Raw genomic sequence first — 12,740 nt, 5'->3', positions numbered from 1 at the left:
AATAAAAACATACTTTACCACTCATGTATACAACATGAGTGGTAAAACATCGGGGGCCATCCCGACCCATGTGAGACCACCGCAGGTCGGGGCTATAAATAGAGCTGGAGCGCCAGGCCCTGGAACATAGTGGGTGAAGGTGCAGCGAATGAGGGTACAGGGCCCAGAAGAGCCAAGGGCCCAGAGGCAGCACGGGCCTGCCCACACTGCGATATGTGCGCGCACTAGGTCCGTGCAGCAGAGTTCCAGTCGTCCTGGTTAATCCTTGCCACTGGATAAAGGCCTAGCTCTGTCAAGCCCGTGTGGAGGCTGATGTGCAACGGTCATCACACGTTAATAAAATTCACGCACAGGCATCTTCCACCCCCTCAATTGGAGTTCAGGACTGGAACATCGGGTCCTTCATTTGAAACATCTGTGAACTCGTGTGGAAGCAAGTCATTCTCGTTCGAGGGACCGCCTATGATGATACAACATGGCGTAAGTTTGGAAGCACTGCACAATTATAATTGAATGCATCTTTTCTTTAAATATATATCTTGGACAATTACTGCATTGTTTTCCTTTTTTAATATTTCCCCCACTATTATATTCTTGTACCAATACGCTAAGAGGTAGAATTTCCACAGGATTCTCCCAATTATCAGCCGTAACCCGAAGTTATCGTGGACGATTGCCAGAACCCCCGTGAACTTATGATGCAAGGGTGCATTTGCACTGCAAGTTTACCGTCTGTGCAAAGCGGTTTCTACTCGTATGGTGAAAATCTGGAGTCACTGTTCGACATGACTCTGGAGTTAAACTGCTTCTAGAAACCGCTTTGCACCGATGCTATCGTTTTAGTATAAAAGCATTAACTGTGGCTGGAAGCAGGACAATAGTATTCAAGAAACTAGTGTTAACTGCTGCCAGCTAACTCGTACATGTAGCAGTAGCAGTTGGCATTAGCAAAGTCAGAGTAAAACACAATTTTTATTTAAAAGTTCAAAGCTTAGAGTAAAACAACTATTGATTCCAATTTACAGGCTGTAATTCGCCAAATTTTTATTCGTGGACTACAGAAGTAACTTCCATGGACCATAAATGATCACCATCAGTTTCATGCCTTCTAACTTCTCCTACATCAGGTTCTGTAGAAATCAAGTCATCATTACCACTTTCAGTCATCGTTTCAGTACTATTGAAACTTGTGAACTAATATAATACAAAAATTACTGCACCACTTTTTATGGCTTTAGAAATTTTTCTATCAGAAATGTTATGGAATTAGTAAGTGAGCTTGGGATTTACAAGAATCAAGCTTTCACACAGGTTCATGTGACTCTCAAATATAGGGTGTGACGTATGCACAGGTGCAAATGGCCTTTTTACTATGCGACAGACCAGCATGAAAATTACAAGCATGAATTGCAATCAATGTGTCTCAAATAATATATTTAAGTACCAGTTTGGAGATATCAAACCACTTGAATTTGTGACTGGACAGTAGAGGTTTTAGCTGAGAATTGCTGTTTGGCAAGGATCATCAGGGTGGTGTAAAAATGTTATCAGTGCAGTCAATGAAATGGTTCCAGTTCTGGTCAACTTCCCGACTGATTGATAAATCATTAAGACCGCAAGCAACCCTTATGCTGACAAACCAAATTTTCCAAAGGCTGCCCAAATTTTTCTTTGTAAAGCTCCATCTTTTGATTACAACACGTGCTAAGAAATCAGTTTCCATGTTATCTCCCACTTATCTGCTACATCCAGCAACAATACAAATAACTGTAGCAGCTGCATAAAAAGTATTTGTTCCATTTATGGAAGTGATCATTTTCACAGTATAAACTTCCATACTATTGTTTTTGGCAGAATACCCTGCTGCACATTATTGTGAGGGCACATTTCCTAAAACTGCCTATTAATGCAGAAACCATAAATCATTTATGACACATAAACTGTGTTAAGTGTCATAATAAATCAGTGAGTATTTACAGTGAGAGGCTCCTGTAACTACAAACAAGCTTGAAGCAGACTGAGGCAGTTTCAGTAATGTAGTCGACATATGAAACCATTTATTTCAATGAATCACACTACATTTTTAATTACTAAACCCGCTGCATCTGTTGGAAGCAAGAGAGTTATGGCTAGGAGTAAACAGACCTCATCTGTGACCTCACCTAATTCTTCTGCGTTCTTTCTCCAACTGAGTTACTTTCTAATCCTACTCAGATTTCTGGACCCACTGCATGTTTCATGTGCAATGCCACAAAAGTAGGCTGTGATACAAGTACACAAACACAACACTGTTTCAGAGAATTTGTTTAAAAAATGGAGAAGGTTCATAATTTCCTCTCATGGTACGGTTCTTCATTCTGTTTAAATGTTATTTTCAAATCTGTCTTTCAATGCATTTTTTGTGCATGCCTCTAACTTAAACCAGATAAATGTCTTTAAGATATTTGACTCACAGTTAGTAACTAAAATAACTTACACAGGAAAACACTTTGTTCCACATTCAATATGTCTTACAGTATTTTTCCCCAGCAGGAATCCATGTCAGGAAGCGTACAGTTTCCATACATTTACAGCCTGATTTATGCTCTTAATTCCTGATTCCTCAGCATACAAATGAGGTGAAGTAGTTTTAAACTGCACAATTCCCAATAATCCAGCTGCCAAAAGCATCTTAAAATGACTATGTTTGGAAAATATAAAAATCACACTCTTCTTTTATCTGTGAGAAAAACAATTCTGGGCATGCTCACTACGCAGTGAATTTCTGCCCTCCCCTCCCCCCCCCACCGAAATCTTTAACCAAGACTTAGTCCATTCTAGGTCTTTCATCCATTTACTCATTTGTTCTGTTGGCATTCTTAATGATCCTTGACCCTTTCTGTCTGCTACCTCTGACTCAGTTATGTGCATTCTGCTCTGTGTAACTATTACCATTAAACTACTGGTTACTCGCACCGGTCATTCTACACCCTTCAGAACAAAGATCGTTTGTATCCTAATGGTCATTCCCTCAGTCAGGAATCTTTAACTTCAGGATTCTCCCAAAGCAGATCCACATTTTTTTTTTTAATATAAAAGTTTACTTAAATTGCCTTCCAAATTAGACCCCTCTACCTCCTTGATTGGTGGCATTGGCTTCATATAGCATAGCAGAAATTGACTTTTCAATTCCTTTAAAAATACACCAAAACCTCACCTGCTTATACCAGGTATAAGGGTTTCATGGGCATTTTCTGGCTATAGTTGGGCTATAAGTGATTTTGAGGCAGTGCAATAGATGTCAGGGTGAACCTTGACAGATTGCACTATCTGGGTTTTTGCAAATGCTGAAACCCAGAACTTGCGGGACCTTGTACAAGGCTTACAACGATGTACGCCGTCATGGTGGACCCAAAATTCAGGGCTGTGAAAATGTTTATTTGACTGATCATGAGCAGTTTATGAGTGATCCTCATCCATGAATACAATTTTTTTTATTTTTTATTATGTATGTATGTACCACAGGTTTTAAAAAATATATATTTGATTTTAAATGTGATATTTTCTTGATTGTTTTTCAGAATGTTAATGAGGTAGCCTTCTTAAGACTGAGGGCTATGCCAGTAGTTTCTTGGGATTCAGCCTTATTTGAAGTAGGGACTTTAGAAAGATCATGTCATGGGAAAAGTGCCAACTGCAGAGGGAGCAACCTTTTGTCACGGCAACTTTCAGGCAGCAGGCAGCAAGGAAAAGAAATGAGAAACTGCAACTGAAATGTTGATTATTACTGACACTGTACATCCAACTGGAGTCGTAATCTTGCAAACTTTGCTGAATATTGACATTAATCATCGAACTGGAGACATGAACCTACATATTAGCATGCGGGTGGTAGTCAACAAACGCCACTGGTCTTCAATGCGACATTTTGTGAAGAATTGAATTACAAGAACTTCAACCTCGAGTATTGACTCATCAAGAGTATAATTACCATACTGCATTGGTATTGATTTTATTCAGTACAGCATGGTCTTCCTTGATGTTACATATAGGTGAGAAATGTAGTAACTACTACATCCCAGACTAATTTTCCTGGACCAGAAGGCCTTCAATTCGGAGGTACATGAAGCTCCATAAACATTCAATCAAGTACTCGAGGAAAACTTGGAATCCAACTTTACCAACAAAGACGACTTTTCTCTTCGAGTGCAACAGATAGAGGACGATTAGGTGGGCTCCTTTACGCGTGTGCGATCCTCCCCCACCTCAATTTTCCTGTATGTGCTGTACCTAGGCAATTCAAAATGCTCAGATACAGGAAGAGGAAACTTTTCCCCTTACTTGTTCCCTACTCTATTCCATCTCCTCATGGTCCCTTTCATGAGGAATGATCTAAACAGTGCATCCATTTTTCCCTCTTGCTCTACATCAGGTCATACCACTTGCAGTTAATGCCACAAACATCTATTAAATGAAAGCTGTCGAGGAGTATTCAACAAAGTTCATGCAATAAAAAAAAGCTTTTGGAGGAAAGATGAAAAAAACTGCTTAATGTTAATGAATAGAGATGAAAGTAAATATCAGAACATCCAATCATCATCATTACAAATTGTGGATTTTTTTTTATGATCTCTTGGTCTAACCTGTCGAATTTAAAGGAATGCCACTGTTAATTTTAAATTTTAGTTGTACTGCAATGTATATCAATTTGCTTTTCCTCAATATGGATTTTATTTTTTTAAGTTTCAATTTTTTTTTTACTCCTTTTTCATTCAAAAGCTGTTTGTGTTTGAAGACCACTGCTACTCTGTTAAATTACTTGATCATTTGTATGCTGGAAGGTGGGTACAATTTATTAGACAGCTTGATGTGGTACCAGACACCATTTTTGTTTAAAAGAGTTAAATGTGCGTAACTGAAATCTAATGGTTGAATTACTGCATCCCCTTTGATAGAAACAACATTTTCGCTGTTCCTTCAGTTCATCAAGACACAGCTTTTTCCTCTTTCATGTCTAACGGCTACCACCTTGGACTATTTTAGCTCCACTCTTAGTCCTTGTTCAACTATCTTCTTCTCTGACCTCAAATAGAACACCAACATTTTCTCTATTGTTAAAGCTCCCAGAAGTACTTGTTTTCATTTGACCTATTAACTTTTATAAAGCCCAAATCCATCCAAGCTTTGAATGTTCTGGTCATATCTGGGGAGATTTTCCAATACGATTTTCACACTGCGAGACAGGAAACAAGTTAAGCCAGTCACATGAAGAGGGATCCATCTCTCGATATAACCCCCAGCCTTTTGCTCTTCATTGCGACCTTTCTTGTGTCTTTCTATTTATCAATACTACTACAGGTTGAACCTCCCTTATCCAGAACTCCCTTATCCAGAACCATTTCCGGCCACCAGGTAGCGCAAGCACAGAACTCCGACATGAACAAATTGAAGTCCTTCCTTGCTGCCGATTCCTGCAATCGCTGACTTGATCTTGTGATCCATCGCCGCCCCCCCCCCCCCCTTCCTCCCCAATGATCTCTCTGCCGCACTCCCAGTCCCAAGTCAGCCAGCCCCGATATCCCTTTGCTCAGTACTTGTACCATCCAATTTAACGTGACCGCCCCTCGTCCGGAAAAATCCCTTATCCAGAACAGGCCAGGTCCCGAGCGTTTTGGATAAGGGAGGTTCAACCTGTATAGTTAATGTTACTCTGAACCATCCTCCTTTGTTTCTTCTAAGCAGTAAATACAACACCCGACATGCTCTTCCTCCTTGCTTTATGCAAATCGAGACCATCGCACAGATCCTACGCTAATTCAGTTTTTCCCACAATCTTTAAACTGTGTAACTACTTACTTCCTTCGGACTTTCCTTTCTCTTGAATGTCAATGTTTTCAAAGCCCAAGCTTAGTGGCTTAACCACTACTTTCTAAAGTACTTTGTCATCTCTTTTACTGTTTTCAATCTTGGCAGTGTCCTGCATAAAGGACCTTGGCCCTTCACCAGGTTTTTGCAATTAAGAAAATGAAAAACTATTCAAGGTAACTAATTCCACGAGCACTCTGTACAACTTTCAATTTGACAAATCTAATTTTTGATTTTGACAGGAAGCTACACTAAAACAAACAACCGGTCGCTCTTCCAATCTCTCAGTTCAGCCAGTGAGTAACTAAACATACCCTCCCAGCCAGGTGCAATCAGGTTAGCTGGTTTTAATCAGGGTGTCAGAAGAGTACTAGAGTTGGCCTCAGTACCCCTACATTAGAGGTGGAAATCAGCTAGGATTGTTGGCCCTGGTCACTATCCAGTCACACCTGCTAAAAGTACATCTGTGTGGATGTTAGGTTTGAGCTCACTGGTGATGCCCTCTCGCGATAAAATAGTCTATCTCAGTATAGGCTCAGACATGATGAATAGCCCACTTGGGTAAGGTACTGGAAGGAAACCAGTGCCTGTGAAATCATGCCCCAGTCAGAAAGCAATGACTTCCAAAAAGGAGGGAATTCCAGTTCAGAGGTTCTTAAGAACAGGCACTGGCTAACAGGCCAAGTAACATAGATAAGGAAGATCATTTCTGCATTTTGGCGATGTAAATAATAACTGCTATAAATAGTGTAACTTTAAAAAAGCAGATAAAAGGCACTCCTCCTCTGATGGTTCAGTGATTAATGCATTGCACAATGTGGTAATGAGCCATCAAGACCAAGAAGGTTTCAGGTTTAATCCCCAGGCTTTATTATCTTATTCCTACCAGGTGGCAGTAGTGTCACTACAATTGGGCTCACTGCTCCTGGTTAAGGGAGAGTGAAGAAATAATGAACTCAAGGTTCACACTCCTGATCATGCTGTAGAGACCCCTCCTGGAAAGTGCATGTGCCTTCAAGTGACAACATACTCAGACTTAGCAAAGATGCCACACATGTTAGAATAACTTGTCAATTGGTTCACACATGCAGAATGGCCACGTGGCTGATAACAATGGAAACATAATCCTACTACAATCAATGCTTTCTTTTAAAGGACAAGAAACTGGGCAAAAAAAGTTCACTACTGAAGGATTTGGCCTCAGTTAAAACCTTTGGTATGGTCAAAGAAAACAATGTAATGAACTTAAAAGTCACGAAAAAGCAAAATAATTAGATAAAGTACTAAAGGCCAGGAGAATGCAGAAAATTAGATTTAATCAGAATAACTGCAGTCAACACACCACCGAGCTGATTATCAGATAAGGACGTTTACTTACATTTAACACTGGACAAGATATATTTTTGGAGATTCTGTTGTACTGAACAGTGTGATACAGTATTTAGACAACCATTGACCATTTATACAGACAAAACTCATCAATACAAACTCAAGAAGACAGGCCAAATAGTTCTGAAATGGAACCCATCTATCAATATCATACCAGGATGTCTGTTAGCAGCTCCTCTCACACTTCAATATTTACTGTACCTGCACTTCTACCTAACTTGGAGGCCACAGAGTAGATAGTAATTATTATTTTCACAAAAGTACACAGTGCTTTTTTTACTCAACCATTATCTCCCTCAATAAAACAAACCGAAATAAAATTGGAAAGGTATGTGACGTATTTACTCTCTTTTACTCTTTGTACACTTAGAGATTATATTAACAAGGCCAATAGGATGAAAAGTTTGTCTATCAGTTTGCATTAACAAAGTTTGTCTGTAATTTATGAGAAGAACACCATGTCAAAGGTCACAAAATTGAAGCATTGAAGCAATAGGAATAAGCAGCTTCTATAAGAATATCTGTTATCCTGCGCTGTTTAAAAATCTTAGACATTCTAAAGGTAATAACCATCAATTTGCCAAGGTGGAAAGGGGATCCAGCTTCATAAATTACAGCAATAAAACCCAACGGACCTGGCAGTTGTATGCTGTCCAATCACTTGCAACAGTAAGCAGGAGATGGTAAACTCAGTTTCATTCCTGAAATAGGAATCATTTCAGGATGTTTGCAGGTGCATTTTTCACCATTATTTGTGATTCTCACAGTCGATGTATTTTTAAAGTTCAGAAACAAAGGCAAAACTACTAGAATTTGAAACTAAATTAAAAACCATGTCATGTTTCTCTGCTTACAATTCTTTCCTGAACATAGCAGGTACTTTTCCTCAACTGAATTACAAGCTTTATTCCCACAGTGGGTTTCAGGGACTGGTACCAGTCAGATAAGTGGGGGCATGTGTAATATTACTCTCCCCATGAAGTTGGAGTATTGACCTGGAAGTCAGATTACCGCATCTGGGCTCACAATTTAAAAAATTCAGAGCCCCTACCTAACTATAAATGCAAGTCTTTCTTTAACACAGAGGGGAGATGAGGAGATTTTTTTTTTAACGCAGCGAGTTATGATGATCTGGAATGCACTGCCTGAAAGGGTGTTGGAAGCAGATTCAATACTAACTATCCAAAAAGGAAGTGGATATAATACTTGAAAAGGAAAACATTGAAAGAGCAGGGGAGTGGGACTAATTGGATAGCTCTTACAAAGGGCCGGCACAGACTCAATGGGCGGAATGGCCTCCTTCTGTGCTGCATGATTCTACATTGTGAACTCTTCCAGCCAGAACTCTGTCCTAGTGACATCCATTACATATGGCTCTTGGCCTGCAGTTTCCAACTCTGTCCTCTATATGGATTCTGTTCCACTTGCATCTTGCCATAAAAGCCCTCTTGGTTAGATCTGTCATCCCACAGCTTTTAGAACAATGGCCAGTGCATCCCACATTCCCATGCCACTCAGCCTTGAGTAACACTCCCTTTACTAATCTGTGCATTGGGCATAAAGGACTGTTACAGCAACGCAGATACAGTTTGGATTACAATTAACTCCATAATCTTTTCACTGATTATTGCATTCACTGTTTGATTCCAATTTGATTTATTCTGGGCATTCTACTTCCATAACTGGAGCAAACAATTTAATTGTTTTGTGCTAAATAAGGAATTGAAATGTTTTTGCTATTGCACACTGAATTAGCATCAAGACAGATTACCAATAGTGTGGATTAAATACAGAGTAAAGATTCTGCAATAGTGCCAACGACATGCCTTAATCCTGACCTCAGACAAGCACACCACTGTAGCTTTGCTTAGTAATATTGGTAAATTAATTTTAAGATACAGAAAATGTTATGCTTTGGACTCGCACCTATTTGGGAATTAACTAAAATTGGCAAATCTATTTCACTTGAAAGTCTTATCACTGAGAGTTTGGGCTGGATTCAGACCCAGGTCTCTGAAATGAGAGGCAATATTCATACCGAGTGTGCTACCCAATCCAATGTTAAGCACGGACATACAGAAATCCAAGAACACTTAAGATCCTGCTTCAGGCATCAGATTTTAATGGTTTGGAACCAAATCAACAATCTATGGCTTGGCTCCTGAAACCAACCTGAATTTCAATTAAAGCCAAAATTGGCTCGGTGATTCCAGTTAGCCCACTAGAGCACTCAAAAACGCTTGACCCCCAAACCTCTCTGACTCTCTTTTGTGATCATGATCTTCCAATTGTACACTGGTATTAAACTTTGCAGTTCTTTTAATTCCTTCCCTCAAGAAGCACAAACATTAACTGTAACAGAAATAAATGTTCTGGAAAATTACAGATAATTAGGATACCTTATGTTCGATTAATTAACAAAATGAAAAACATATCAATTAAACCTGGGCATTACCTTTTTAAAAAATAAGCAGTACAATATTCAGCATGAAATAGACAGACTAGCTTGTTTTAGAGCCTTAATTCTACGCAAGTACATTCATTAAATTTCATTTGCCTGACCCAAATTGCTGGATACTGTTGAAATTTTGGGGTTTCCCCTTTTAATTTCAGTTAACTACAAAATCCAGCTTGAGTCAAAGTCTATAAAATGCATTTACAACTAAATTATTTTATATATGTACAATTGAATAAGGCTTAAATATGAAACTCAGATATTTGTGTCAATATGATGGGGTTTGTTTTATATATCTTTTTGCAGAAAGGCACAAACCATTTCAAAGAATAAAATCATTTTTTCCTAAATGATCTGCAATTCAACTAATTGCAAGTAATCTAATAAGTAGCTTTCATTATTACAAAAGCAATATAAAGTCTTTCATCCTAATGGACTTTAATTATATACACAGCACCAAAGGCCTAAAAATCCCACAATTAGGGTCCCACTTATATATTCCTACTGAAGACAGGCTGAATACTATTTATCCAATATGTTGATACGGAAAATATTTTATATGCATTTTACCAGACAAATGGGTACATAAGATACAGTTACACAATGTAAGCCTGTCAGACTTGTGTACTGTGCCACACGAGGGGGGGCATCAGTTTGTCGTGCAATGGAAATTATTCCTCTAGGTGGAGAATAAATGGTTTTAATTTATTAAGAGTGCATTAAATAACCTGTGCAGCTGAATTTTAAATAGGAATCTTATGAAACTTCACAAACAAAAGGTGCTACTCTTTTGTGGGTTTTGTTATTGTCTGAAAACATTTTGTATTTTTGGTCTAAAGAAGTGTTTTTAATATACTGTAATATAAATGCATTGATTTCATGCATAAATTTTTGTGCTACAATTAAAGACCTGCAAATTGGTCTACTGGCTAATTTTAAAATTAACAATTTGTAGGTATTACAATACCATAAACGATAGGTATGATGCATAAGCAAACGAACATGCATCAGTAAGTTTCATGTCATTATTGAGCACACGCGTTATTGCTGCATGTGGTCAGACAACGCATTCTATTAATGCACTGAAATCAATGCATTAAGCCCAAACGCAAAATCAGATATTGTGGCTATGTGCTTGTAGTCTCTGCAAAAACACCTGTGGTTTCAGTAGGTCTACCAACCCACCATTCATCCCATTGTATACACTTCTGTGATGAGGCGAAAGCTCGTCTGCTGCTGCTGCCGCCGCCGCCGCCGCTGCCGAGGGTCTCCGCAGAGTTCCTTCCCTGCTGCCGCCGCCGCCCAGGTGTTTGAGATGCTCGGGGCTGCCTCCGTAATGCTGTTTGAGGCGCTCGGGGCTGCCGCCGCGGTGCTGCTGCTGCTGCTGCAGATGCTCGGGAGTCGGGGTGCCAATCGTCATGTGCTTCGGGTGCTCGGGGCTGGAGCTGAGGTGTTTCTGGAGGTGCTCGGGGCTCCCGCCCATGTGCTTGGGCAGAAGCTCGGGGCTGCCGGTGCTCAGGCTTTGCTTGGGGTGCTCGGGGCTGCCCCCCCGGTGTTTCTGCAGGTGCTCGGGGCTGCCCCCGCTCGCAGCCCGGGGTTTCTGCAGGTGCTCGGGGCTCCCTCCCGCCAACTGTTTGTGATGGTCGGGGCTGTCGGTGCTACCTGTGCTGGAGGTGCTGCTGCCGTCGCCAACGTCCCTCAGACCACTTGTGGCGCTCAGGTGCAGCAGGCTGGACTGACTGTCTATGGAGCACCGGCTGCCGGCGCCCTTGTCCTCGTCCAGCAGCAGGCACATCTCCTTCAGCTCCAGATTCTCCTTCACCACCTCGTCCTGCTTCACCTCCAGCTCCTTCGTTTTTTGCAAATACAAGGCAACTTCTTTGCGCATCACCCCCGCAGTGTACCTGCCCAGCCGCTGCCACTCCCGGGACACCTTCTTCCCTTTCTGCCGGTCGTCGTCCAGGAAGCAGCAGAGGTCCCGCAGCTCCTGGTTGTCCTCCTGCAGTTTCTGGTTCACGTCTTTCAGCCCCCGGATCTCGGTCAGGTGCACCTGCAGCCGCCGGTTCACTTCTTTGATCAGGTTGCTGTGATCGATCATGACCGTCATCTTCTCGGCGTCGGATCTCCGGAGTCTCCTCACCAGCTCCTCCTTGCTCCACTTCATCAGCTCTTCGTCCGCAATTTTAGACAGGTCCTCCCTCGAGCCTTCCGCGTTTTTAGTCATTTTTTTTTTCTTTTCCCCCTCCTTCCCTCCCAATAACAGTTTAACAAAAAAAATATAATGAAAGAGACTTTAAGAATGGCAAATGATTGGGTTAGTGTGGAGCATGGTTGGGGTTTTTTTTTGGAGCAGCGGCTGCACGCTGCCGGCACAGTGCGAGAGGAGCGGAGCACTAGCTCACTCTGTCCCTGTGTCTCTCACTGGTCGCGATGCGGCGCGAGGAGAATCGCCCGGGCTCTTCCAGAGCGAGCGGGGGGAGGTCACTGCGCATGCTCGCCGAGGGGGCGCGCGCAGTGCTGCCTGGGACTTGTAGTCTTTCAATCGTGTAACCAGCACTGTCCGTCCCAAGCTCCTCCGCTCTCAAAGTCACAACCTGCGGCCCGTTTTCATTCATCTGCCCCGAAAGTAAACCCTGAAATCCCGCCCCCCCCCATTGCTGCATCTAATTGTTTCTCAAATGATGCCAGGGTTTTCATTCCCACCACTCTTGAAAATCCATTGCTCAGTATTGATCACTCGCTCACTTTCCCTGCCCCTACACTTGCTTAAAAATCTGTTGCTTCTTCAACTTTTTCCAGTACCGACAAAGGGTCAACGACGTGGAATGTTAACTCTGTTTCTCTCTCCACAGATGCTGCCTGACCTGCTGAATATTCCCAGCATTTTCTGTTTTTATTTCAGATTTCCAGCGTTCGAGGTATTTTGCTTTTGTATTGATCACTCATTGCTTGAAGAAGAATGTCCAGAGATCAGTCCTAAACTGATCTTTTAGCATTTTCATCTTGTGTCTCTTGTCCGACTCCTCCTGTTTAAAATTGTATTTTGGATGAA

At 41.3% G+C, this 12,740-nt stretch overlaps 1 protein-coding gene across 1 annotated transcript in view; it reads right to left on the bottom strand.

The window, feature by feature from the left end:
• The window catches only part of ccdc85a (coiled-coil domain containing 85A), a 1,034,329-nt gene extending 1,022,326 nt beyond the window's left edge, over positions 1 to 12,003 (bottom strand). Inside the window, exon 1 of the mRNA XM_070888726.1 lies at positions 10,874 to 12,003. Coding sequence (XP_070744827.1) covers positions 10,874 to 11,912 — 1,039 coding nt within the window. The 5' untranslated portion in view covers positions 11,913 to 12,003. The remainder of the gene's footprint in view (positions 1 to 10,873) is intronic.
• Positions 12,004 to 12,740: the final 737 nt, after the last annotated feature.

Source organism: Pristiophorus japonicus, chromosome 9 (assembly GCF_044704955.1).
Source record: "Pristiophorus japonicus isolate sPriJap1 chromosome 9, sPriJap1.hap1, whole genome shotgun sequence".
Lineage (NCBI taxonomy): Eukaryota > Metazoa > Chordata > Chondrichthyes > Pristiophoridae > Pristiophorus > Pristiophorus japonicus.
The sequence above is the reverse complement of the archived record's forward strand: the minus strand, read 5'-3'. Positions and strand labels throughout refer to the sequence as shown.